Here is a 27,085-nt window from a genome sequence, read left to right on the forward strand (position 1 = left end):
ATTGGTCTATTAGTCTCCTGGGGCTGCTGTAACAAAGTTCCACAAACTGGGCAGCTTGGAACAACAGAAATTTATTTTCTCACAGCTCTGGAAGTCAGAAGTCCAAAATCAAGGAGTTGTCAGGGCCACACGCCCGCGGAAACCCATAAGGGAACCCTTTCTTGCCTCTTCCAGCTTCCGGTGCTTTGCTGGCGTCTTTGGCGTCCTTGACTTGGGGTTGCATCATAAGCCCTCCATCCTCCCAAGGTCTTCTGTGTTCTCACGTCTTTCCTTTGAGCATATCTGTTCTGTCACTGTCTCCAAATTCCCCCTTTTCATACTGGATTGGGGTACTCTATAACCTCATTTTTAACTTGATTACCTCGATAAAGACACTATTTCCAAAGAAAAGTCCCATCCTGCAGTACTGAGGATTAGGACTTCACATATCTTTGGTGGGTGGGGAGGTGGGCACAATTCAACCCTGAACGAACAGTGGAAAAGGCCGAATTCCTCACCACAAGCTAGAGTGAAGGGCGGGGACAAGGCTGGGAACAGGACCCCAGGCCCTCCCAGGCACCACAGGATGGGGAGGCACCCTCCCCGCCCCTCCCTTCAGCCATCTGTTGATCACCTGGCCTGCAGGTGGAGGCAGAGAGCAAAGGGGATGGGCAAGCAACCAACACCGCCATAAGGGCCAAAAGCCCCCACCTGGGTCGATTCCTGAGCAATGGCTAGATGCGACCAAAGGCCTACCGAGATTCTTAGGGGACTGTACTGACAGACCCCAACCTGGCAAAGGACTGCGGTTTCTCAGCATCTTGAAGCAAACCTCGCACTCCCCAGTCTCCCCAAGAAGACTTGGGCAGGAGGCAGGGCACCCTGGAGGGGCTCATTCCACACCCACCTCACACCCGGGCACAGCTGCGCCAGCCGGAGGATGACACTGTGCGGGTGTCTCCCTGGCTGCCAGCGGGGCGGGTGCCACTGGCTGACGTGGGTGGCTTCCCCCAGCCCCTCACCCAGATGAGAGGGAGCCCCAGATGTGGCTGCCTTAAGGAGCGGTCAGGACACCGGAGCTGTCGGTGACTGAAGAGCGAACAGAAAGTGGCCTAAACAGGAAAGGTGTTCATCCCAGACACCCAGGTAGCTGCGGTAGAAGATTCCGGGGTTTGTGCTAGAACCAAACGGGCTCCCAATCGGCAACGCTGTGATTCTCATAACCTTTCCACCGTGTCTCCACCCACCCCGGGCCGGCCTCCCATGCAGGGGAGGAGTGGGCACAAAGGCCTTCCCCGTAAGTGGTTCTCGCCTTTTCTGAAGGATGAAACTCAGATTTCCCAGAAATGCCCAAGAGCCCCCTGGGCGCACCTCGGCGCCTGCAGGCGACCGGCCAGGCTCCGGGGCAGAGTGCCCTCCTGCCTGAACATCTAGGGCTGCCGGCGACAGGCTGGTGTCTGTCCTCCTTGGACCACAGGCGACCGGGCAGAGAAATGACCTCTGGACCCGCGTGCCAGGTCCACCACCCTGAGAAGCTGGACCTGAAGCTGGAAGGTATTTGGGGGCTGTTTCCTCTGAAGAGAGGGAAGTGGAAGTGGGATCATACATGGGATGGCCAGCTGTGTCAGACACAGGAGTGTGGGTGCGCGCGCCAAGAAGGGGCCTGCCTGTCCCGCCTCTCCTGTGGGGCCCATCCTCACACGCCCCAGCAGATGTTCCGCGGCCACGACCCACCTGGCCCCTGCCCTCCCCGTCTCTGTGCCAGAACCCCCGCAGGGGGAGCCCAGCATCAGCACAAGCAGAGAGCAGGCCAGTGGGGAACCCAGCTCTGGTTTATTAGAAAAGGTGTGAGCAGACCTGCACCGACAGGAGCAGCCCTCCCCCCCACCGCCCCCCACCCCACACCCGCGCCTCCCCCACCCTGGGCTGTAGTGCGTCTCAGGGCACAGCCTCGAGTGGCCCGGACAGCAGGGTCTCCAAGCCCTGGCTGCTCCCCACCCCAGCTCCCTGATAGATTTATTGCACTTAAGAAAAAGAAAGCTCTGATCCTCTGATCTCCCCCACCCACCCCAGCCCAGGCCCTCACCCCGCCTGGGGCTGCTCTACAAATTCCAACCACCACCATCACTCACCGCCCCTCCCAAGCCATGCCTCCTGCCTGGTCCTGTGCCCGGGGCCACCAGGGGATCATCCCGCCACCACCTAGGACTCCTGACCTCTACCGGGGGCAAGCCTGGCCACATGGAGCCCTGGGGAAAGGTGCCCGGCCCTGTGGCCGGTATCCACTCCTCCCCCGCGTCCTCCTCCCATCCACCCCCAGCCCAGTCTTCGAGTGTCAGACACATAAATAGAAGTGCTTAAGTCAGGGCGGGGGGGGGGGGGGCCACTCCCTGCAGCTCCTGCACCCCGTGTAGTGTTGCTGTGGGGGGCAGGGGTCCCCAGGAAGGCCCCCCACCCCCTGGGGTCCCAGGCCTCAGGAAGGCTGGGGGTGAGGGTGAGCAGATTCTCATGGCTCTGGCCTCAGCTCTTCAAAGACGGACCGGAAGAAGGGAACTTAGGGAGAAGAGATCGCAGGGGGGCGCCTGTCAGAGCCAGGCGCTCCGTCACTGGCTCCCCAGCTCCCGGGGCCCCAGGCCCTCACCGCACCTCAGGTGTCACAGTGTCTCCTGCCCAGATTCCTGACTGGCCTCCAGAAGCAGGTCCTCGAGCTCCTTCTCGTTCTTGGAGCAGCTCAGCTCTGCACGAGAAGAAGGGTGGGCGGCCCCCAGTCAGGCGGGTGGGCTGGGGGGTACCAGCCCTGCCTCAGCTAGAGCCGCAGGGGAGCACAGGCCTAGGTACCAATGAGACCATCAGACAGAGTCAACAGAACTTGCGTGCCCCGCCCCCAAGGAGCTCCCCGGGATCCGAGGGAAGTAAGGCGGGGACTGAGGACCAAGCCCCACTTGTCCCTGCCCCTTCAAGGGCCACTTTAAAGAGGGGGAAACCGAGGCACACCAACAAGCAGGTGCTCGGCCAGGGTCACACACAGCACACAGGGGCCCCAGTCACCTGGCCCCAGAGGTCCTCTCACCGTGTTCCAGGCCACAGCTGCCCACCTTGGCCTCGGGCCCTGGGGGCGGCTCCGGGGGCAGTGCGAGAGCGAACTCGGGCTTCAGGCCGTTGGGCAGCGGTGGCCCTGACTGGGGCGGCTCCGGCTGAGGCTCAGACGACCCTGGGTCCCGAGTGCTGACGGCCTCAGCTGGCGTCCGGGCAGGTGAGGTGGGCAGGAAGGATACGGCAGGTGGGGATGGAGGACGAGGAGGGGCAGGTGGGGAAGGAGAGGCGGGTGGCACAGGAGGCTCTGCCCTCTCGGGTGGACTCTCCACCCGGGTCACCACGAACACTTTGTGGCCCCGGCCCGGGCTGGACACGGAAATGCGCTGCTCGGTGGGGGAGGAGGGGCAGCCTGGGGGGCTCCTGCCCCCAGGGCCCAGGGAGTCCGTGGGGGGCACCAGGGCGGGGCAGGGGGCCTCAGCCCTGTCCCCATCCTCCCCCTCGGAGTCTGAGTCTGAGTCCGAGTCCGGCCCGGCGCCGGGGCCGGGGCCCCCGTTCTCCTGCGCCTCGGTGGCAGGCTCCTCCGCGGGCGCGCCGGCGTCTGGCTGGGGCTCAGAGACAGCGATCTCGGCCATGGAGGCCGACGGCTGCAGGCACTGCCCCTGCTCCTCCCGCGCCAGCGCGAAGTTGCGCCTGCAGCCGTTCTGGATCTCAGCGAGCAGCGCCTTCTGTGTCTCAATGAAGCTCTTCACCTGTGGGCAGAGCGGGCCTGGCTCGGGCTCTGGGTGGCCCGCCCCCAGTGGGTCCTGGGACCGCCCCCAGGCCAGCCAGCCCCCCACCCGCCCGCAGGGAAGAGCGCACTCACCGCCTCCTTCTTGGGTTCGCGGTCAAGGTCCAGGCGCAGCAGAGAGTGGTTCACCTTGAGGGCCAACGACAGTGCCATGAGCCCGCCCGTCTTGATCTCGTTCTCCCGAAGGTCCAGTCTCAGGAGGCGGGGGCTCTCGGCGATGAACTCCGCCACCGCCACCGCGCCTGGGAGGGGGACCGCAGGGGCTGGCCACGGGCCCACACCCGGCTGGCCGCCCCCCGGCCTGGCCACCCCGCCTCCCGCGCCCGGCCCCGCGCCCTACCCTCGCACGTGAGCTTGGTGGAGGCCAGGCCGAGGCGCAGCACGCTGCGGTTGCCGATGAGGCCGTTCTTGAGGTTCCGCACGCCCTCGTTCCCAATGGGGTTGTGGCCCAGGTTCAGCGTCTCCAGGCTGTGTGTGTGCGGCTGGAGGGAGCAGCGCACGAGAGCCAGGAAAGGCTCAGGAGGCCAGTCAGGAACGAGGCAAACGCACACGCTCTCTCCTCGGCAGGGCGCCCCAGTCCGAACACCGGCACGTTCCCGCTTCGGGCCAAATCCCTCGTGTACGCAGAAGTCTCCCAAGAGCCAGCTGCCCCGTCCACTCGGCAGCCCTGCGAGCGTCCAGCCAGGCCCCTGTCCCCACAGCCCGGGCCCAGCCTCTGCCCTCGCCAGCAGCCCAAGGACTCTGGGCACAGGCCTGACCGTGGGTAATTCTCAACCTGGGTCTGAGTCTCTGTACCCTGTGGGCTGGCTTTAAGTACCACATAACGGAAAGATTTAAGACTTCCTGATGGCTTCCAGAAATGCTAACTTTCTATGCAAAACATTTTCACCTCGTACAAAGCGTTGTACCAGGCTATGGTGCTGGACGCAGAGAGACAATGAAAGAAGGGCTACTCTCCTCAAGGGAAAGAGGGTGCAGAAGCTGAAGCAAAGACCAAACAGGGCTGGGGGAAGACAGCAGGTTCCTGAACTGGCAGGACGAGCAGGACGGGGAGCCGCGACAGCCGGAAGATGGCGAGAGCCGGGGGTGGGACAGGTGCTGGGCCGGACCGCGCTGCCCCCCTCCCCTCTCTGGCCGACTCACCAGCGTCATGCCCAGGAAGGCCATGCCCGTGTGCGTGAGCTGGTTGTTCCACAGCACCAGGGTCGCCAGCCCCTTCCTCTGCTCCTTGAGGCCCTCGCAGATGTAGGCCAGACCTGGGGAGGCCCGTGGGCAAGTCCTGTCTGTGGCCGGGGAATCTCCCCGGGGGACACTGGCCCGGGAGCCACCCCACCAGCGCTCAGAAGCCCCTGCCCCAGCCTGCCCGGCCCCACAGGCTCTGGCCCTGACACCTCCTGCTACTGCCCGCCCTGCCTTGGGCCCGGCACACACAGCTCCCCAACTCCTGGAACGGGAACGTTCCTCCTCTGGACACCCTGATGAAGGCCTCCACCATCTGTTTCAGATCTCTGCTCAAATCTCCCCCTCTCACGGGACAATCCCGGTCAGCCTAACCTCAGCAGACAGCTCAGCCCGCCATCACTGCTTTATTTTTCTCCAGAGCACATTTCACCATCCGACAGACTCAGCAGTCCATTAAGATATCTTGGCTTTGTCTCTCCTGAGGGCAGAGACCCCTGCCGCACTCACGGCTGTGAACCCCGAGCCGACAGGCCCCGCGCGTGGGAGGTGCTCAGTACACGTAGTGTCCAGGCCCAGCTGCCCTGGAGGAGGGCACTGGCCTCACTGTCCCACTCTGCACCCTCTCCCGCAACCCTGTCTTCACACTGACGCCAGGGGACTCTGCTCGACGGTGAACAGGGACGAAATCAAATTCCTCCTGCTGGCAAGGCCTTGCTGACTACTCCCTCTTCGCTTCTCACTCACCTCCTGGCTCACCAGGGCTCTTCCCCCCACCCAGATATCTAATATCTAAGCTCTTTCCCACCTCAGGGCCTTTGCACTTGCTACTCCCTCTGCCTGGATTCTCTGCCTAGGCTTTTAAAACGGCTGGTTCCACCCCAGCCTCCTCATTACCGCCCAGAGGCCCCTTCCTGCACACCTTAAACAGCTTTCAGTTGACCCTTTATCCCAACATCCTTGTTTCCTCCAGGGCACTTTCCCCAGATTGAATTATTTCAATTATCTGCTCAATACCCCACCTCATCCTGAAGGAAGCGCTGAGCTGTTCCCTCCTCCAGGATTCTTCTCTGATCCCCAGACTGGGTCAGACACCTGCCCTGGGCTCCCACAGCCCAGCCCAGTCTGAGGCGTCACCACGAGGGCAGGGCTGGGACTATCTCGGCCACTACTGTGCTTCTCGTACCACAAGCACCCGGCTGGGCACACAGTGGGTGCTGGGCGACTGGGGCTGGGTGGGGGCGCGCGGCCCTCGCACACACCTGAGTCCAGTACGTGGTTGTTACGGAGGTCCAGGATCTGCAGGGAGCAGTTGAACTTGAGCAGGTTGCCCAACTGGGCCGAGTCCTGCAGGCCATTGAGCTTGTTGTCGGCCAGGTACAGCTCCCGCAGAGTCATGTTCATCTTCAGGGCCGTGGCTGGGGGAGAAGGGGAGGGTACTGTGACTGGCCAGGCCCAGGGGACCCGGCCAACAGCCCGAGCCCACCAGCACACCGCCCTGGGGCTCACCGAGCAGCATGAGGGGCCGCCCTGACAGGCTGGCATTCTCCAGGTGTAGCACCGCCAGGCTGCTGCGGATGCGCAGGGCACGCGCCACGAAGGGCGCCGCGTGGTCCAGCAGGGGCGTGTTGCGGGCGTCCAGGTACTGCAGGCAGCTTGTCTGCGTGGCAGGTGTGGGGCTGGGTCAGGCTGGCCCCGGCCCTCCCCGCTCTGGGGGACCTCCCGCCCTACGTCCCAGTATCCCCGGGAGCAGCAGGGCCACCTGGTTTTGTGGCTGGGGACACTGGCTGGTGAGGGAAGGCCAGCCTGGGGCCACGGGGGTGAGCGAGGCAGTGCTGGTGACAGCTGAGCTCGCTGACTCGTGTGTGGCAGAGACGCCCCGTATGTGAGTGAAACGGGAATGGTGACCACAGCCGCCTCCAAGGGACACGTTACAGGCAAGTGGAGGAGGAGGGGAAACGCCTGAAGGGGGAGAAGGGGCCGGGGCGGGCCTGCAGCAGGGTGCCTCTTGGCACTGCCTCCTCACTGGCCTGCAGGCTGGGGCCCAGCACCCTCTGACGGCTCGTGGACCCAGGCCCTACAGGTTGGGGGCCCTGGAGAGGGAATGGGTAGGGGGCACCCACCTTGCGCATCATGTGGGCGGCGGCCTGCCAGCCCCGGGTGCCGATGTGCTTGTTGAAGGAGATGTTGAGGTGGGTGGCCGACTCGTAGTACTCGATCATGTCGAAGAGGGCTGAGGCACCCTGGGCAGAGACAGCGGGGCTCAGCCTCAGGGTGCGGCTGCCCGGGGAAGCCAGGAGGCAGGGGCTGAGCGACTGGGGGCGGGAGAGCCCTGGTGCTGCTCTGGCACCTCTGGGTTCCGGCAACCAACCCTTCCCCTGTCCTGCTGCAGCCGGTCTGCTTCCTCTTACTCGCTCCCCAGAGCGGTCTAAGTGATGTGCTGCGTGACCAGGACAGGCCTCTGCCGTCCCTGGGCCTCAGGTCTCCAGGAGCCCTCCCCCCGGGCTCCTGGTGGCCTCCGGACCTGGGGAGGTGAGGACACCTGGGCATAAACACGGGGGCTGCTTTCAGAATGTTTCTTAAACTCTCTCCCCTGCAGGCACTGTGATTCTCAGCGGGCGGGGGGGCACGCGTTCCTGGAAAGGCTCCTTCCTGGTGGTCATACACCTCCCCTCCGGCTTGGCTCCCCAAGTCTCTCCCTTGCTTACAAACCCCTGCCTTTGGGGTGGGTCTGTGAGACCCTTCTCTGGGCCTCACACACAGTCCAACATCCCCCGCTCACTCTGGCCACAGTGGACATCTCCCCAGTCTTGTCCCTCAAGAGGTCCCGCCCAGCCTTGGTCCAAGGGGGTTCCCTCCTCCTGCCATGCCCTCCCCCCAAACCTCTAAGAGGCAGGGAGCTCAGGGAGTGGCTATGGGCAGTGGCAGGCTGCTCACATCTTCGTCCAGGTTCGTCTGCTCCAGATCCACGACCTTGAACTGCAGCCTCTTGAAGACCTCTTCCAGGGCCTCGCAGGTCTTGTAGTCGAGCTTCTCACCTGGGACGATACAGAGCGCCGTGTGCGTGCACATCTACGAGTGCCCTTGTGCGTGTACACTTGCGTGTGGGTTGAGGGGCTGGGTGGAGACACGGGCTCCGGGCCAAGCGGGGGAGGAAAGGTCCTTTGCCCCTCCCCACGGCTCGCAGCACCTGCCTCACCTCAGGAAGGGCGCCCACACCTCCCTGCTCGCTACCCAAGGGGCCCCGGCCCCGTCCAGACACACACCTTTCAGGTCCAGACAGTCGATACGGTGCCCGAGGTCCGTGAACTCCTGGGAAAGCAGAGTGGATGGTGGTTAAGGCAGGAGGACACCTGCAGGCGCCAGGCTGGACCTCCCTGAGAGTGGGGCAGCCGGGGCTCTGAAACAAGCAACCTTGGAACATTCTGGAATGAGCCATCCAGAGGGAAGGCACTGAGGCAGTGCTTTACCAGCACGACCAGGCTGGACAGGTGGCAGGAAAGGCACCTGTGAGAGACGGCTGGGGGCGAGCAGGCCAGGCGTACAGCAACACCCTCGTCATATAAAAACGGAACCTGCCCTCGCGTCTGTGTACCTCTAGATAGTGACTCGTTCTCTATTTATAAAGGCACAGAAAGTCCAGGGGACGAAAACCCCGAGCTGTCACCAGCGGGGACTCCTGGGGCATGGGACGTGGGCAAGAAGTGAGAAACAGGTTTTGCTTTTTGTATCTGTAGTATTTTAACTTTTTTTTCAAGTCAGAGAATATACATTACTTTTGTCATTCAGACTTTTAAATTTGGTATACGTGGCTTTTCCCCTGGGGAAGAGAATTGCTTTGGGGAGTGGAAGATTCTTGACAAGTAACTTCCTACTTCACATAATTCTGTACTGCTTAAACATTCAGGAAGAGCCCGATTACTTTTACAGTCCCCTGGCTGGCCGACCAGGCTCGGGGCGGGGGGAGTGCTCTGTACACCCTCTCTTGCCCGGAGGGGGCTGGGGGGCGGGGGGAGGGTACCCGCCACGCCCCCCGCACGCGGCATTACCTGGAGCTGCCTGAGGAGCTTGGGGATCTGCCTGCAGCTTAGCTTCTGGCAGGCCTGCTTGTAGGCACCGAGGACCTCATCCACGGTCACGTTCTGGGCTGCAGGCAGAGAGGACCCAGGCCTGTGACTTCCCCCACTCCCGCCCACTGGCCTGTGCCATCCCCCCTCCCCCTCCCCCTCCACGATAAACCTTCCTTCCAGCAACCCACTGAGCTCAGTCCTGCCTTGAGGTGCCTCGCTGTGACTGCTGCTCTGGGGAGGTGTCCCCGGATGGCCCCAAACCAAGCCAGCGCCACCCTCCCCAACTCCCCAAGGCTCCCCAAACACCTTCACGTGAACATTACACAACTACTATCATGCCATTTTTCTACTTGTCAGCTGTCTCCCCCTCTAGACTGCGAGTCCCAGAAGGGCAGGGCTGGGGCTGTCTTGGTCACCACTGTGTCCCCAACACCATCCAGCACAGCGCCAGGCCCAGAGCAGGTGTTTTGATCTGTGCGGGTTTGTTTTTGAATGAGAGAATGAATCCACACTTCGACCTTATAAGGAAGTGGAGCTCAGAAAAGTGAAACACCTTGCCCAAGGCCACACAGCTGCTAAGCGGTGGAGCCGGAACTCAGCTCTTAACTGAGATGCCACGTGGCTTCTCAGACTCCCCGCTCCCTCAACAGTGAGATATTCCTGGACGGTACTCAGGACGGGGCTTCCTGTCCCAGGGATATGGCAGCCGTCAGAGTCCCTGACACGGCCCTGGTGCCCCATGGTTACAGGCAGTGGCTCCCAAAATGAACAAGGGGATGCAGCCCAAACCCAACAACTGCACAGCCCTGTCCTCGGGAAGCTCAGGGCCTGTCACCGCGTGGAAAGTAAGGCTGGCCTTTGTCTGCACAGATTTGCCTTTTTTGGACATTTCACAAAAATGGTGGTAAACAGTATGTGACCTCTGGTGGCCAGCTTCTTTCTGGAACATAACAGTTTTGAGTTTCGGTCCCTTTGTAGTGCTACGTAGTAACTGTCAGATGTATGCATTTTGTTTATCCATTCGCCAGGTGAAAAGATACCTGTATTCGTTTCAGTTTTTGGCTATAAGAGCTTGGATTTTGTGCTGGGGCAACCAGGAGGGCAGGAAGGAAAGGCTCTGAGCAGGGGAGGGACAGGGTCAGGCCTGGGAGCAGAAAGCTCTCAGGGCCAGCCGAGCAGCAGATGGGCCAGCGGGAGCCCCTGCTGAGCTTCTGGGCAAGCATCTCTGAGAGGATGCTCCCTCCGGCCACTGCTCTGGCCGGGGGCCGTATGCCCCGACCTCATCAAGCAGCACCCTGTCTTCCAGGGAAGGAAAGCTGCCTCCCTGGGGTCAGGCAGCTGGTAAAAGGCAGAGTCAAATATTTGCTCTAGAACTCTCTCCACTGTGTTGGGTGGGGCTCCTGGAAGAAAGAAGCCGACAGAGGCCCCAGGCTTCCCAGAGGGCAGGCCCGGTCCTCTGCCCCTCTCTTCCTCCTTGGGTGGAAGCAGGCGGGGTGGAGCCTGGGTGAAGCTATAGGTGATCAGCAGCCTTCCCCAGTGTCAGCTGCCCCCCCGCAGGCCTAGCAAGGGAGCTCTCTGACGTGCAATCGTGTGCCTGGTGGCTCCCAGCTCTTGGGGGCGGGCGGGGGAACAGGAGCTGGCCTGCAGCTGCCTCAGGGAGTCCAGCCAAGCAGGGGCCACTGACCCCCAGGGGGTCCATGAACTTGAGTGGGGAAAAACTGCCTTTTTATTTGCACTAACTGAACTGAAATGAAATTCAGCATTTCCTTCTTACTAACACAGCACAAAAAAGAGAGAAAAAAGAAATATTGTTTAGCAGACCCTGGGACTCTGTCCTCAATAGAAATGGCAGGTGTTTTCACATCACGTAACAGTTTTTGTAGATTCTGAATGCTCATCACTACTTTGGAAGTCATTCGAGCTGCTGCTACATCCTGTTATTTCAGGTGTCAACAAGGAATAGCATAATTACTAGATCACGATTTTTTAAATATTTAATAAACTGTATTTTAACTGATATCCTTTGTAATCCTACTTTTTGCCTTTAAAAATCATCACTCCAAGAAAGGGCACACAGGTTTTATCAGATGGCCAAAGAGACACACTCCCTTCAGTAAAGGCCCCCAGGCCAAGGTGGGGTTGGCCTGCTCATGTCAGATGGGGATGAAGTAGGGTACTGGGTACACATGGGGTCGTCACTAGCAGTTCTCGGTGTCCTAGACCAGGGGTCCCCAACTCCCGGGCCACGGAACGCTACCGTTCCACGGCCTGTTTAGGAACCGGGCCGCATAGCAGGAGGTGAGCAGCGGGCCAGCGAGTGAGCTTCATCTGCTGCTCCCCATCACCCGCATTACCGCCTGCACCATAACCCCCACCCGCTCCACCTCCGGTCCGTGGAAAAAGTGTCTTCCACGAAACCAGTCGCTGGTGCCAAAAAGGTTGGGGACCGCTGTCCTAGACAGTCTACAGGGAATAAGAGCCCTAAGCGATCTCTCAAACTGCAGCTGGTCCTTTAGGTGTTCAGCTCTGACATCCCTTCCTCCAGGAAGCCCTCCCTGACCGCCTAGGACTTTCAGCTCCTGAAGTCCCCTGGGGTCCTGCAAGGTGGGTCGGTCTTTGTTCTGACGAGCCTCCTGGTGAGTTCAAGGCCCAGGGTCTCTGACCTTGCCACCTCCATACCAGCCACAGGTACCATCCAGCCACCCCTTCAGCCAGGCGCCCATGGGGTTTGGATGCAGGCACAGCCTCACACAAGGTCACAGCCAGGGTTCGGGGAGGCTGCATCTGCCCACTCATGTACAGCAGGGGAAGCTGAGAGCAGGGGGTAGGAAAGATGGACATACTCAGAGACATGGGGGTCCAAGGCCCAGGGCAACTGGAGACAAGAATGACAAGTGCATCTTGTCACTTTCCTCTGATGCTGAGACACATGTTCAAGGTGGGGACAGCACTGGGGAAAGACACTAAAGGAACAGAAGCGGGGGTTCAGTTGGTGCACTGTGGCGTGGGCTCGGCAGCCTGCAGGCACCCCAACCCTGCCTCGATTTCCCCAACAGCATCACGAGCACGTCCCCAGGCCTGGCCCGTCACCAGTGGGCACACGTGAGTGTCAGGTGGGTCGGGAAGAACCTCGCAGTAATCATTACGTATGTGTGTGTTTCATTCATATACTAAGAAGAAAAAACTATCACATCAAAACCATCACTTGGAAATGAATGAGATGAAACATATTCAAATTTTTTAAATGAACCAATTAAAAAAAAAATGGTAAGGGAACGGCAGTACAGGTGGTTCGGAGAAATAACGTGGAGCATCGAGACAGCGCTTCCGCCGCGCCAGGCGCCACCCAAGCACTGTACAAGCCGGCAGGGCTGGCCCAGGCCGGCTGGCTCAGCCCTGGCCGCCACACACTTGCTCATTTGTGATGTTGTGACGAAATCATCAAGACCTCTACCTCAGGTCATCCGCCCTCGACTTGTCCGGCCTTAAGCGAACCACACAGGCTGCGGCGAGTCAACGGGCCGCTCTCCCAGGCCGCAGTGGCTCCAAAGCATGGGGCCCGGCCCTCCAGGCTGCAGCTCGGCACCCACAGACATGCATGTGTGCCCGGTCTACCCTGAGGATTCAGCGTGCGGGCGGTGAGCTGGGGAGGAGGAGGGCCGCCCATGCGGTGTGCTGGCTGGACACTAGGGTTGGGCCGGGCTGGGAGGCCCGAGTCGGAGCTCTGGGGCCAGGTTCCAGAGGGCGGGGCTGCAAAGTGGTGAGGGCCCCACTCCAGCCCGAAGTCAGGGGGCTTGGATCCTGGCTCCTCCCTCCCGTGCTCTGCGAGCTCGACTTTGGGAAGGCCCTCCCCGGGCAGCATCTCACGCTGCCCACTGGAGACGGGGCATCTCATAGCACGGTTGAGAGCACGGGCTGAGAGCACGGGATGAGATGTGCCAAGGTCACGGCTTTGAATAAGAGGACCTGCATTCCAATCCTTGTCCTGGTGAGACCGTGATAAACATTCTCAACAACCTCTTTCCCTCTCTGAAAGGGACATCTGTAGGGTCTCAGGAGATAAGGGACGTGAGGGCACCGCCAAGTAGCTACCCAGTGCGGGGCCTGACTCAACAGGAGACAGAGCTTGAGAAAAAGATGACGATGGTGGTGGCCGTGGTCACCACTCCCAGGTATCAGGCACTTACTCGGTGTTAAGACACCACTCTGAGCACTTCCTACGCACAGTTTCATTCAGCCAGCTGCGCGATCCTATGAAACTAGCAGCTCTGTCTCCATTTCGTAATAGAGGGAAGCAAGTGCAGAGAGGGCAAGCCGTCTGTCCAAGGCCACGGAGCCAGGAGCGGCAGTACTGGAACGCACACCCAGACCTGTCTTGCTCTGTAACTGGAACACGGCTTCATTCTCACATTACCTTGACAGGCCTGAGCGGGAGGCAGGGGCCGGGGCCAAGACGAAGGTTTGAGCCCTGGGGAGGGACGCTGCTGTGTGCAGCGGGTACCGGTCTCCCAGGAAGAGGCTGTGGGGCAAGCGGAGACTGCTCCCCCTCCCACCTGCCCTCACAAAGGGACAGACAGAAACCTGAGGCCAGGCATCAGGTGACAGGCAGAAAAGTCTGTCTCTCCTTTGCACACAGGTGCAAAGGCACCCACAAGATGCAAGGACAGGTTGGGCACCAGGGGGCGATGACTCAGGCCACCCCTGCCAGCCTGGAGCTGGTACTCATTCAAGTGGGAGTCAAAAACCAGGAAGCAACAGTGGGGGGTGGGGACGGAGTGGGGACAAGGGGGTAGGGGGCCAACTCTCACTGCTGGGGCTTCAACAGCTAGTTGGAGACACGCATGAGACAGATACAAATACAGCGGTGGCAGTGGCCCCTGGGAGGGGAAGTGTGACAGGGTGGGAACAGGCTTGGCAGGATCCCGGGCACCAGGAGGCCAGCGTGGCAGGAGGCGGAGGCGGGAGGCGACGGGGACACGGCCTCAGGAAGGACTTTGCTCTCAGCCTGAGACAGGGGCCACCGGGGCTGGTGCAGAGCAGCGCCAGGAACTACGTGAGGTCTAGGGAGGACTGAATCTGTAGGAGAGCAGGGTTGGGGAGGGGGAGCCCACTGGGTCCCCTAACAGGGAGGCCGCCAGGACTGGGCACACCAGAGGTGACGAGCGAGGCAGAAGCTGCTGGGCAGCCCAGAGCCAGGCCTGGGTTCTAACCCCCTCCATTAGCTAACCGCAGGTGGCCTTCACTCCCCAGGGCCTGGCCACTGCATCAGCAGAGCCTACCCTGGGAGGCTCTGTCACGCCCTTCCTTCCCCAAGAGGGAAGGGCACCATCGCCGTCACCCCACCTGACAGTGGAAACTGAGAGTCTCGTGGCAAGTGGGTGACCAGGCCCATGTGGACCCCAGGACCCCGGCTCTCCAGGCTCTTTCCTGCAGGACTCCCCAGGCTCTTGTCTGTGGAACACAGTCCTGCCCTACCCAGGCCGCTTGGGTTCACACCTTCAGAGGGGACCAGGCCAGTGCTGAAAAGGCACGTGGAAGCTGGGAGCTAAAGCCTACACCCCCAGCAGTCCCCCAGGGAGACGGCGCGTCAGGCGCACACCTGCCCCTGTGGTGAGGCTGCCCTGGCCTGTGAAAGCACCAACCGGCCCGCTTCGCCTCCTGCTTCCCTGGGTAGACGGGCACTGGTCCCACCACCTCCCTCGTGACGCCATCCCAGGACCCCAGGGGGGGACGTCCATGTTACCTCCACTCCCCACTGTCCTCCCAAAGCCCCTGTCACAGTGGCTGACCCGTGTAGGGCCAGCCACAGCCCCTCCCAGGGCCTGTGCTGGAACTATCCGGAAATAAGAGCTCTCTGCCCGCAGGGGTCGCTGAGGTCGCCTCCCACTTCTGGAGCTGCTGGCAGCCACCCTGGCAGCCACCAAGACGAGAGAACCTCCCGAGAACAAAGCCGACTCACTGGAAAGGTGACCTCAGAGGTGAAGAGAGACAGAGTCCCGACGGACCACGTTGTCTGAGACCCTGGATCCAGCGAGGCCTGAAGTGAAACTATTCAAGGCTCCTCAGATCCATAAGCCAATAAATTCCCCCTTTCGGCTTCAGCCCCTTGGAGTTAGGCTTCTAATCCAGGATGCCAACTTAGATACCGTCTTGCTATTCATCAGTAAATATCGCCCGAGGCCGACTGCATGCCAAGCTCTGCGCTGGCACTAGGAGGACAGGGAGGCTCTGACCGGGTGCCCTGCCCTTCAGGGCTTCTCATCTGCGGAGGGGGGCATGCAGACGACCCAGGGAGGCCCTCGAAGGGCGCTGTGAGGGCTCCGGACTGAGCTAGGAGCCTTGTCCATGAACGGGACCCTCCCCCCCCCACACCGGGCACTGTGCTCTAGCCTCACCCCCCTCTTCCCTTTCCTCCCAGTGCAGGCCCAGTGCTTCATCACACCTCATTCCCTCCCTCCTCCTACGCATCACACTCTGACTTCAACCCTCGGCTCAAGGGTCCCCTTCTCTAGGGAGCCCTCCATGACCCCTCCTCTGGGCTCCCCCACCTCAGCCCTGCCCACACTGAACTGTCACTGTCTAAGGGACCAGTCTGTCTCCCCCCACTGGACTGGGAGCCCCGGGGTTGTGGTCCATGCGTGTCCCCAGCATTGCCCCGACCAGGGCCAGGCACAGAGAGGGCACCAGGATAGGGCGAAGGAGTGACGGACAGATGGAGGAGCTCTCATCCGGCCAGTGTCCCAGGCCTCAAAGGTACACTGAGCCCTCTTGACCTTGCAGGGCGGGGGGTGGGCGTGGGGGCCTGCTCCACGTGCAGAAGACCAAGGAGGCCCGGAGAAAGGCGAGAGGGACGCCAAGGCCCAGACCCGGCCAGACACTACTCATTCTGTGAGGCAGGCTCTCAAATTCAGAGCGCTCCCGGTATAGAAAGGTGCAAGATGCTCGTTATTGCACCCCGATTCCCTACCAGGCATCCTGCCGGGCACCCTGTGGCTGGATCTTTAATCCTCATCAGAGTCCCGCAGAGCAGAGATACCCCGAGCGCACTACCTATCAATGCACAGAGGAGGACACCTCTGGGGATGCTAACTGGCCTCCTAGGGTCATGCAGCTGGGAAGGGGTGGGGTGTCAAAGCCAGGACTGTTCCCGTCTGACGCTGGTGCCCTGCGGTCCTCAGGCCCCTCAGCTTCAGGCTGGACACAGGGGTCTGGTGGGCGGCAGAAACGCAGCCTTCTCTAACAGAAGGACAGGGAGGTTGCCAGAGGGATCCGTCTTTCTCTTTGTGGTTTCTGGGGCCTGGAGAGCCAGTCCTGCCCTGAGCAGGGACGCCCTCCGGGGTTTCCCCACAGCACCTGCTGAGACCGGGTCTCCACAGGACATCCACAGGTACCGGTGGCTTCAGGTGAGAAGTGCAGGTGTGGGACAGCCTTCTCCCCTCCCCCAAAGTCCCCTAGTAAGCAGCCACCAATTCCCCCACATGCTGGCCCTATCCCAGAGCCCCCGTGTGGACAAGGAGACAAACCCAGAAGCATTCGCAACGCAGCATCACCAGCCGTGAGAGGGAGTGAGGAGGGATCACGGAGGCATGGAGGACAGGCCAGCTGGGATCTGCTGGGAAGAGAGCATCTGGAAACGTCTCCCAGAGAAGGTCTTGAAGAGTGAGACAGCAAAGGGGGAAAGGCATCCTGGGCAGAGGGAGCTTTGTGGACAAAGTACAGAAGCAGAGACTGCACTGTGCGTCTGGGTGGTGAGCTGCAGGACTGGGAGGGTCCAGGGTATGTGAGAGGAGGGGGTTGGCAAGGAGGCTGGGGGAGGCCACCCATGGAGGCCTCAGCCGCTGAGCATGGACTGGGGGTGTCTTCCTAGAGGTGCGAGGGCAGACCCGGCTCAGGGGCTACAGTAGTCAAGGTCCCCACCCGATCTTCATCAGTGACAGAGCCACCTGGATATAAGGCCTCAGGGCCTTTGCACCTGCTGCGCCTCTGCTCAGAGCACTCTTCTACCTTATATCCTCATGGTCTCCTCTCCCTCCCTGCCTGCAGGTCTCTGCTCCAACACTGCCTCCTCGGAGGCCTTCCCCTACCACCCCACAGAAAACAGCCCCCTTTGTCCTTGTCCATCCCTGTACCCGGCCTCACTCTGTGTGTGTCCTTGTCCATCCCTGTACCCGGCCTCACTCTGTGTGTGTCCTTGTCCATCCCTGTACCCGGCCTCACTCTGTGTGTGTCCTTGTCCATCCCTGTACCCGGCTTCATTCCGTGCGGCACTACTCACGACCAACAGAAAGCTTTAGGATCTGTGTGTGCTTATGTTGCAAGGAGGGCAAGGATGTCACTGCTTTCGTTCACTGAAGCAACCCCAGAAGGGCACACACTGGGTGCACAGCAGGTGCTGACCATTTGCTGACAGAGCAAATGAAGGCAGAGGCTGGGGCAGGCGGTGGGTCCTTGAAGTCAGAAGGACAGGCAGCTGAGTCCCCAGCAACCGGTGCGACCCCTTTTGAAAGCAATTTGGCTACACCAGTCAAAACTCCAAAATACAAATGCATGTACCCTTTGCTCCAGCCACGCCACTCCTGGAGAATCATCCTACAGATACCCTTGCAAAGGTGCAAACTTATATACCTATAAGGTTACTCATGGCAGCACTGTTTGCAAACAGAGACCTGAACTGGCACCAGTACCTATCAGCAGGGGAGCAGTCAATACACGCTGGTCCACCCGTGCACAGGAACTCTCTGCGGCCGCAAAGAATGAGGCAGCTCCCTCTGAGCCAACAGGGAACAACATCTAAGACACATCAAGTGAAAAAGCACAGTGCAGGGACTTCGCTGGTGGTCCAGTGGTTAAGAACCTGTCTTGCAATGCAGGGGACGCCGGTTCAATCCCTGGCCGGGGAACTAAGATCCCACGTGCCACGGGGCAACTAAGCCCGCGCGCCACAACTACTGAGCCCACACGCCACAACTAGAGAAGCCCACGCACCACAACAAGGAGCCCACGCGCCGCAACTAAGACCCGACGCAGACAAAAATAAGAAGCACAGTGCAGAACACTGTGCTGGTGAACGCCACCTTTTAGGAAATAAAGGAAGAAAACAAAAACCAGCGCTTGCTGTTAGCACGCAGACTAACACAGAGATGGAGCAGCAAGCGAAGCCACAGGAATCAGAGCAGGAAGGCTCCCAGTCGCTCCACTGGGCTTCCTGGTGGCCCCCAAAGCCACGTCCCGGGGTGGGGGCCTCCTTCGGCGGGGGGAGGCTGTGCTTGTCCCCGAGCACCACATACAGCCACCCACCGTGTGCAGGGCCACAAGAGAGCACGGCCTCATCCTGGCCCGGGGGGAGATGACAGCAGAGGAACAGAGGTAGCTGGCTTGGGGCGGAGCGTCCCCACAGCTTCAGAAGCAACTCAGAAAAATGTACAGGTGAGATGATCAATATCTAGGATGTCTGCTGCAAAATAATGGGGGTGGGGCAGCACGGAGGATAAAGATCGGTCACATACTGGTCATTACTGAAGCTGGGAAGTGGGTTCACCTGGGTCATTATGCCCCTACTGTTGCATATGTCTGGAAATCTCCGTAATAAAGTTAAAGGGCGGTGCGGGGAGCGGCCGCTCAGAGCTGGTGGTCCACACGGGGCCCAGAGGCAGCATTTGGGATGGGAGGAAAGTCTGGTTCACGCCTGGGGCTGGAAGCTTGCGTTAGGCCAAGGCCAGCCTTTCACGACAACCTTAATTACAAAGCCGGGCCTGGCGTCCAGTGGTGGCGGTCACCCTGGGTGGCTCCCGAGGGCCTGGCCCAGCAGGTACTCAGGGAATATGGCCTGGAGAAAGGAAGGAACACACACCCAGGCCAGGGACAGGACAGCTAGATGGAGGGCTGTCGGGGAATTTGAGGCACACAATGAGGGGGAGGGAGGGGGACCAAGGGCTCCAGCGCAAGCCTGCTGATGGTGGCATCCCTGAGCTCTGCAGGGAGCCCACTGACAGTGACATTTACTATGCTGTCACCTCGGGCAGCCCCTTCATGTGCCCTAGCTGAAGCCTCACAGTCCTCCAACCTAAGGCAAAGAAAAGGAGGTTCAGAGAGGTGGCGACACGTGAGTGACCACGCAGGCCCCGCACTCCACGGGCCCTCCTCTTTCACTGCTGGGCCACTACGGCCTTCAGAGTTGGCCAAAGTCAGCTCCACGGCTACCCACCCGCCAGCAAGAAGCGTCCTTGGATGCCCCCGTCCACAGCAGTTACAACCCCTCAGGCTTGGCTTCCCAGCCCACTGCCAGGCTGGGGACTCCCCTAGGACCCGGCTGAGATCGTACACCACCTGTTCCCTTAGGGTGCTCTGGGGGACAGCGGCTGGGTGCCAGGAGGGCTGGACACAGAATGAGGGCAGTGACGGGCCCAGACGGAGGGGAGGGGAGCAGCCAGTGGGGATTTCTAGCAGCTCGGCCTGTTCGGAAGAACCTCCGCCTGTGACTCCTCAGGAAGAGTGAAGGGACGCCGGTCATGAGTTATTCTTCCGAATGACGAATCACTGAGGCTTCCCCCACGCCCACCAGCCCTGCAGCAACTCAGAGGGTCCGAGGGAGCGCAGAGCACGTTGAGGGTGGAAGCAGTAACTTTCCCAGCAGCGCATGCCCACCCAGCAGAGACGACGTTGCCAATGGTGATGTCAAGCTCGATCTGTCCCGGAGCCACACCAATGCCAGGGGCCACTCTAGGACTAGCTCCTCTGGAAGGGAAGGGGGCTGCCACCCGCCTCACTCCAACCAGCCTGGTCTACGAGGCTGGGCCTTTGCCTGGGCAGCCCCTCTGCCTGTCCCTGCCAGAGCTGAGGGGGGCTGAGGTGATCCCCAGGTGGTGTGTTTGGGTTTGCACCTTCAGAAACACACGCCAGGGCGGGCTGCGCATAGAACCCGGTGAGGATGCACAGGGACACTCCAGGCAGATCCCCCAGGGAAGGGAAACCCACCACCTCGCAGTGCCTGCCCTTCAGACAGGCGGGCACGTAAGGAGCTCATGGTGACCGTGGCAAGGAACAGGCTGGGCTCTGGCCCTTTTTGTCTCCATTGTCTGTCCCTGCACTGGGACTGAAACGGCCAATACCTGCCCCAGGATGAGGCCCCCTGACTCAGCCCTGCAACGGGCTCACCCCATCCTCCCCGTCACTGCCCCCCCAGCCCTAACCTTGTTTGCTCCTGCCTCTAGGTCCGCGGGTCAGAGAGCTCCCCCTCCCCCAGCTCTCCCTAACCTGTTATTCGGGTCTCAGCTCAGAGGTCACCTCCTCTGAGAAGCCTTCTCTGGCCCCCCGCCTTTTTTTTTTAACAGGCAAAGAGTGAGTTTACTAGCATAGGATCTCCGGCCCCTTTCTAAAGCAGCATTCCCCCACACCCACTATTCTCCACTACCTCCCTCTGAGTCCTCATGGGACACACCCGATCTGTACCTGTCTGCTTGCTCACTCTCCGTCCTAGACCAAGGGCTCCCTGAGTCTAGGGACATCCCTGCAGTGAATGAATGAGATGACTTGCTCTGTGAACCGAACAAAGCCTCCCTTCCCTTCTCCCCAGAGAACCACGTGACAGAGGCAGGAAACCACACTGTGCCCTGGACAGGAGGCCCCTCCGGAGAGGCTGAGATGGCCAGTCCTTTCCTCTCAGGCCCTGGGCCTGCTAAGGGGCCGTGATGCCCACAGCTTCCGGGGTGACAAGAGTGGTCTTCCCTGCCTCCTCCTGGGAGGGAGGCATCACGACTCGGGGAGCCGGTACCACCACCACGCACTGCAGGATGGCCAGCTGCAGGGGTCGGGCTGGGCTTACACCCCCAGCCAGGAAGAGGGAGGACCTGCCTACTCCACCGGCCTGCACCCTCACACCTCCATCTGGACCCTCCAAGCTGCCTGGCCCAGCTGAAGATCCTGTTACAGAAACACGTGCAGTCAGGAGGTGCCTGCAGCTTTCCAAGTCACATGTGCCTTACCCGGGCCCACCAGGGAGCCTCACACTCAGCAGGAGTCTGATAAAGCCAACAGTGCTCGAGGGTGAGGGGGGGAGTCAAGGCCTCAATCCCTGGGTCCCCAGTTGCACAGGGCGCACTAAGGACCCAAGAGCCAGCTGTGTGACGGGTAACTTTTAGTTCTAAAGTGTTACTACTAACAACTGCAAACACATAGCACTTTGCTAGTGTATTACTTCACTTACTGCTTTTTTTTAAAATTTATTTTATTTTAATTTAATTTACTTTTTTTTTTGGCTGCGTTGGGTCTTTGTCGCTCTGCATGGACTTTCTCTAGTTGCGGCGAGCGGGGGCTACTCTTTGTTGTGGTGCGCGGCTTCTCACTGCGGTGGTTTCTCTCGCTGCGGAGCACCACGGGCTCTAGGCACGCGGGCTTCAGTAGTTGTGGCACGCAGGCTCAGCAGTTGTGGCTCGCGGGCTCTAGAGCGCAGGCTCAGTAGTTGTGGCGCACGGGCTTAGTTGCTCCGCGGCATGTGGGATCTTCCTGGAGCAGGGCTCGAACCCGTGTTCCCTGCATTGGCAGGCGGATTCTTAACCACTGCGCCACCAGGGAAGTCCCCACTTACTGCTTTTAACAACCCAATGAGGTAGGATTTACTCCCCATGTGAAAAATACACCTGAAGCAGGAGAAGTTAAGGAGCCTGCCCAAGGCCACAGAGCCAGCGAGGGAGGAGCTGGGATTCAGGTCTAAGCAGTCTGGCTCCACAGTCTGCTCTTAACCAAACCTGACCACCTTTCCGTCCACAGCCACTGTTTGGGGTACGATATCCCTCCCCCACCCTTTCCAGAAGAGGAAACCAACCGAGGCCCAGGGAGGTGGAGGACTTGCCAAGGACAAACAGCCCGGACAGAGACGAGCGCAGACAGGCCTGGGTCTGGAGTCCAACTCATCAGGTTCGGAGAGGGGGTGGGACAGTCCGAGGTGTTTGATGTTCTTACCTAAGCCACGTGCTGGCCCACCGGCCCCACCACGTTCTTCTCTGTCCCGGCCCTGGGCTCGTGTCCTCCCACCCCCTTGTGTGGGTTGTGTTGGCAGCCTGGCTGATTTGTCTCTCTCGACTCCCCTTCTGGACCGCGAGCCCATGAGGAGGGGCCACGTTTCCCTTGGCCCTGCTGCATCCCCGGCACAGGTCCAGGCACAGAGCTCAACACTGGCTGACACGTGAACCACCAAGGAAACACGTCCAACCCTGGGTGGGTGGAGCCTAACGACACCCACCCAACACAAGTGTCCAAGACTGTGCCTCTGACTGAGGGCTTTCTTCTGTGTGTGTGTGTGTGTGTGTGTGTGTGTGTGTCTGTGTGTGTGTGTCTGTGTGTGTCTGTGTCTGTGTGTGTGTGTCTGTGTGTGTGTGTCTGTGTGTGTGTGTCTCGGGAGGTCCGCTGAGGCCTCCATGAGCCTCCAGCTGGAAGGAGCTTCCCAAAGAGACGTGTACATCTGAGGACACTGGTGACTTTCTGCCTCGTGGCACGAACCTGCCTTCTCAACACAGAACAGTGTGGCCGATGCCGGAGGGCGTGGCCTCTGGAGGCAGACTGTGCGTTCGGCGGTGCCTGTGGAGCCCAGGCCCCCTTCTCTGAGAGCTGTCCCCAAGCCCCCACGAGGGTGAGCCTGGCCCTCTCAGGCCCCATTTGACAGGAAGGATATGGGATCTTTGCTCAGCCTGCATGCGCCTCCTGCGCCAGGGACTTGGACTGGGCAGTCCTGTCCTGACCACCAGGACGGCCAAACTATTGGCTCGTGAGCAGACAGAAAGAGGAACACATCAGCAGTGCCTGTGGCCCAAAGAGCTGGAAGCAGTTCTGGTTCCCGTCGGCTTTCAGGCACCCACCTCCTCCCCCGGGCCCGGGAACTGGCAGAGGCCCCTGTGCCCTTCCAGTGAACACTCTCATTTACCTCACATGGCCCCAAGTAGATGATTCTGGCCTTGACAACTTAAACAGATCCTAACCGCTACAGGAGAAGGCCCTAATCTCTTTACGGTCGAGTCTCCTCTTCTGGAAAATGGTGCCAATGAAACAGACACAGACACAGACACACACACACACACACACACACACAGGCTTCTGGAAGCAGTCACTGAGATCACTCGTGTGAAGTGTCTGGCATAAGGCTGGTGCGTAGTTAACCTGCAGTCACCATCAGCAGCGGCGCACAGCCGGACGCCTCGGCAGCACCGCCGAGAGCGGACGCAGGATGAGAACAGGGCAAACAAAGTGCTCAGCTCCACCCGGAGCTTCCCCAAGCATCTGGCTACAAACCAGCTGCCTCCACCTGTCCCCTGCCTCCTGGTCGCACCACTCTTGCTTGCCCGAAGACAAATATTTACCCAGGGCTGGGCACCCAAGGGCGCAGAAGTGAAGCCTTGGGGACAAATGAGGACCAACAAGAGCAGCAGGAGAAAAGGCCTCCAGGGAGCAGCCTGGCCGGGCCTCTCAGGTGTGGCGCGGGGCCACGCAGCGCTGCTCCTTAGTCATCCCGCCTGCAGCGGGCGGTGCTGCTCCCCACCCTGCAGGGGGCCGAGAAGAATCAGGAGCGGGAGGGAAAGCTCTCAGCCTAGCGCTCCAGGCACCCGCTTGCTGCCACTGCGCCGCACAGGGTTGAAGGCAGCAGACTCCTGGGGGACGAGCCGGGAGAGCTGGACTCCACCCTCTGCGACTCACGGTCCCCCCTCATCTGTGAAGTGGGGCGACAATACCACCTATCCCGTGGGACGGGGTGCGCACAGGACCAGCTGGCGCACGGAGAGCACTCAGCGCTGCGCCCGGTACACAGCGGGCGCTCTGAGCACAGCAGCCACCACCGTCCCAGCTGGTACAGACCTACAGGCCCGAGACGCCCCTCGCAGCCCCGACTGCTCCTCCGGGACTCCTCGGCTCCTGCCTCGTCCACCTTTTGCAAGGCTTCGCACACCTCCCAGTCCTGCCCTCTTCAAAAGAACACCCACGGGCTTCCCTGGTGGCGCAGTGGTTGAGAGTCCGCCTGCCGATGCGGGGGACACGGGTTCGTGCCCCGGTCCGGGAGGATCCCACATGCCGCGGAGCGGCTGGGCCCGTGAGCCATGGCCGCTGAGCCTGCGCGTCCGGAGCCTGTGCTCCGCAACGGGAGAGGCCACAACGGTGAGAGGCCCACGTACCGCAAAAAAAAAAAAAAGAACACCCACACCAGCTCCAAGTCCCAGAGGGTTGGGCAGGCCTCCCGCTCCTCAGCGAGGCACTGCTGCCCAGCCCTCCCCACTGCCCGAGGAGGGAGCAGCTGGGGCAGTGGCTTGTCTCTCAGCTGCCGAGGGCAGAGGCCACGGTCCCTCCTTCTGCCACGGGGCCAAGCACGGGTCCCAGGCATCTTGCGTGCTCAGCCATCTGCGGAGGTGCTGGACTTTGGACCACATGGGCCTGGGGCCTGAGTCTAACTCCAACAAGTACTGGATACTGGACTCCATTTCTCTCTCTTAATCCCACCTGCCTCAAGGGTCAGTGTCTCAGCAGTAACTAAACAGATCCTTCACCGCTGCTCTGCGCCCCACCCCAGGCGGTGATACTGTGAAAACGGTATCCAAAGCAGCTCTGATCCCTGTCTACAAGGGGCTCCCAGTCCAGTGGGGGAGACAGACCCATTCCCAGACAGTGATGACCCCGAGGGGGCAGGGCTAGGGTAGGAGAGCCCACAAGAGCACCTAACCTGGTCCGGGGGTCAGGGAGGGCTTCCTGGAGGAGAGGCTACCTGACAATGCTGGTCATGTGAGCACAGGGTCTGTGAGTCTCATTCATCATTGCACCCTGGAACACAGCTGCACCTGGCACAGGGCAGGTGCTCCACGGGCATCTGCTGAAGGAAGGAAAGCGGGTAAGGAGACCCAGGGAGAATGAGTAGGAGTCAGCCAAGTAAAGGAGGGAATATCCAATTGAGAGGGCTGGGCACGATCACGTAACGCTGCACAGCTCCAACTACAACCAGCAATTCCACTCCAAGGTCTGTACTCTGGCGAAATTCTTGCTCGCACCCCAGGTGACGTGTACACGAAAGTTCACAGCTGTACCGGTTTGTAATACTGAAAGCCAGAAACAGCCCAAAGGTCCACCAACGGCACAACGGGCAATCTAAGACACAGTCGCACAATGGAAAACTCTAGAGCATCTACATGGATGGAACTGGGACACTAACTTTGAGAGGAAAGGCAAGCCCCAGGAGTCCACTCACGACACAATGCCATTTTTATAACACTCAAAAACAAGCTAAACCAAACACCTTATTTTTCAGCATACACGCATAGGTGATAAAACTTAAAAAAAAAAAGAGGCATGACATTCACAGTATGCGTCGTAGTAGTCACAGGGCTCTGTGCTCCACCCGCCCACCCAGAGATAGAGGTGAGTCAATGGCAATGCTCTCAGCCGTAAATTGGGAGGCTCAGAGGTGTTCATTATACTACGCTTGAACTTACGCGTATGTTACATATGCAGTTCATATGCCAAGAAAAGAATTTAATAACAATAATTTTAAAAGCAGAGAGAGGGAGGGACTTCCCTGGCGGTCCAATGGTTAGGACGCCGTGCTTCCAGTGCAGGGGGCATGGGTTCGATCCCTGGTTGGGGAACTAAGATCCCGCAAGCTACCTGGCATGGCCAAAAAAAAAAAAGCAGGAGGAGGGAGAAGAGTGTTGCAGCGGAGGGAACAGCACGTGCAAAGTCTCAGAGGAAAGAGAACTGAGGCGCCTCTGGGGAACTGAAGGTCGCTGTCAGGGTCAAATAAGGCAAACAGGCAAGGGACCCAGCATGGGGCTGGGGGTATCGAGGTGCTTGAAAAGGGTCTGCAAGACACTCAGGGGCTCCCTGCTTCCCATCACTGCTACCCACTGAAGTCCTAGGTACCAAGCTCGACAGGCCAAGCTCGGGGAAGGGGACCTCTGAGAAAGCCAGTGCCCGTCAGGGAACAACCAGCCCTGCCAGAACCAGCTGGGCTATTTCAGGCTGCCCACCTCAGGCTTCCGGGCAGAAGCGCCAGATGGCCAGCTGGACTCGGAGGCACTGGGGAGTTTGAGTTTGGAATTTTAAAATCAAGTAACTGTGAGCTGTTTACTGGTCCAGCAAAGGCTCCAGGGATGGACACTGGGTGCCTGGAACTTCTCATTGCCCAACCTGACTTTCCTCCTCTACGAAAGGTAACACCACTTACCCTCACGAGGTCTGTCTGGGAACTAAAGGACGTATCATTCTTTACCTAACGATCTGGGCTGGGCAGACAACAGAGAGCAAAACAGATCTGCGTCCCTGCCCTTGGGCAGTAATTACTAGGAAGGCAAATAATCACACAGATAAAAATGACAAATTATAAGAAAGAAAACACTCTTACAGGGCAGAGGTGATGATCATTTAGGTTGGAGGGAGTCATTGGGCAAGACCTGTAAGAGAGAGGAACATTTAGGCTGAGACCTAAAAGACCAGTAAGAGTCAGAAACCCATTCCTTCCTTCCTATATTTTTCGAGTGCCTGTTCTGTGCCAGGCGCTGTTCTAGATGCCAGGGCTGCGGCAGTGACCACAGCGCTAGAACGTCCCCTCCAAGTTGCTTACACTGGAGGAGGCAGGCACAAGACAGTCAGCAGATGCACAAAAGTCGTGGAGAGTCTCCCAGGCAGAGGCAAGAGCCAGCGCAGAGGCCTGGCACGTGCGTGCTGGAGGAGCTGGGGTATAGGTTCCCGGGGACTCATGAAGGCTGCAGCGGAGGCAGACTGGATGTGCCCAGGGCCCGGGCCGCCCTGGCCTCTGCCACCTTCCGCGAAGAAGCGTGACCTCAGCAAGTGACTGATGGTACCAAGTCACAAAATGAGGGGCCCCACCAGCTGCACCGGATTGCTCGGCCCGGTGCTCAGCAAACAGTGGCTGCAGTTGTGTTTACAGGAGAACCTCTCCGGAACCTGCCGTCCCTTCGCCTGGGCCTGGCCGCCACTGCACTGCCCCCAGGGCCCGGGCTGCTTCCCCCTCCTCTGCGCTGGAGAGCCAGTGAAAGAGCAAAGGGGA

General features: G+C 60.0%; 1 protein-coding gene across 4 annotated transcripts in view; it reads right to left on the minus strand.

The window, feature by feature from the left end:
- Nucleotides 1–55: 55 nt before the first annotated feature.
- The window catches only part of PPP1R37 (protein phosphatase 1 regulatory subunit 37), a 42,870-nt gene continuing 15,840 nt past the window's right edge, over nucleotides 56–27,085 (minus strand). For 3 of the 4 annotated variants that reach the window (XM_067720709.1, XM_067720711.1, XM_067720712.1), the window contains exons 2-12: nucleotides 9,031–9,128; nucleotides 8,248–8,293; nucleotides 7,919–8,019; nucleotides 7,105–7,224; nucleotides 6,491–6,641; nucleotides 6,244–6,399; nucleotides 4,946–5,058; nucleotides 4,143–4,284; nucleotides 3,878–4,044; nucleotides 3,050–3,764; nucleotides 56–2,716 (exon numbers count right to left, since the gene is read on the minus strand). In XM_067720709.1, the coding sequence (XP_067576810.1) occupies nucleotides 2,634–2,716; nucleotides 3,050–3,764; nucleotides 3,878–4,044; nucleotides 4,143–4,284; nucleotides 4,946–5,058; nucleotides 6,244–6,399; nucleotides 6,491–6,641; nucleotides 7,105–7,224; nucleotides 7,919–8,019; nucleotides 8,248–8,293; nucleotides 9,031–9,128 (1,892 nt within the window). In that variant the 3' untranslated portion in view covers nucleotides 56–2,633. The remainder of the gene's footprint in view (nucleotides 2,717–3,049; nucleotides 3,765–3,877; nucleotides 4,045–4,142; nucleotides 4,285–4,945; nucleotides 5,059–6,243; nucleotides 6,400–6,490; nucleotides 6,642–7,104; nucleotides 7,225–7,918; nucleotides 8,020–8,247; nucleotides 8,294–9,030; nucleotides 9,129–27,085) is intronic. The other variant, XM_067720710.1, reaches the window with a different exon arrangement.

This window comes from Pseudorca crassidens, chromosome 20 (assembly GCF_039906515.1).
Source record: "Pseudorca crassidens isolate mPseCra1 chromosome 20, mPseCra1.hap1, whole genome shotgun sequence".
In the NCBI taxonomy this organism is placed as follows: Eukaryota; Metazoa; Chordata; class Mammalia; order Artiodactyla; family Delphinidae; genus Pseudorca; species Pseudorca crassidens.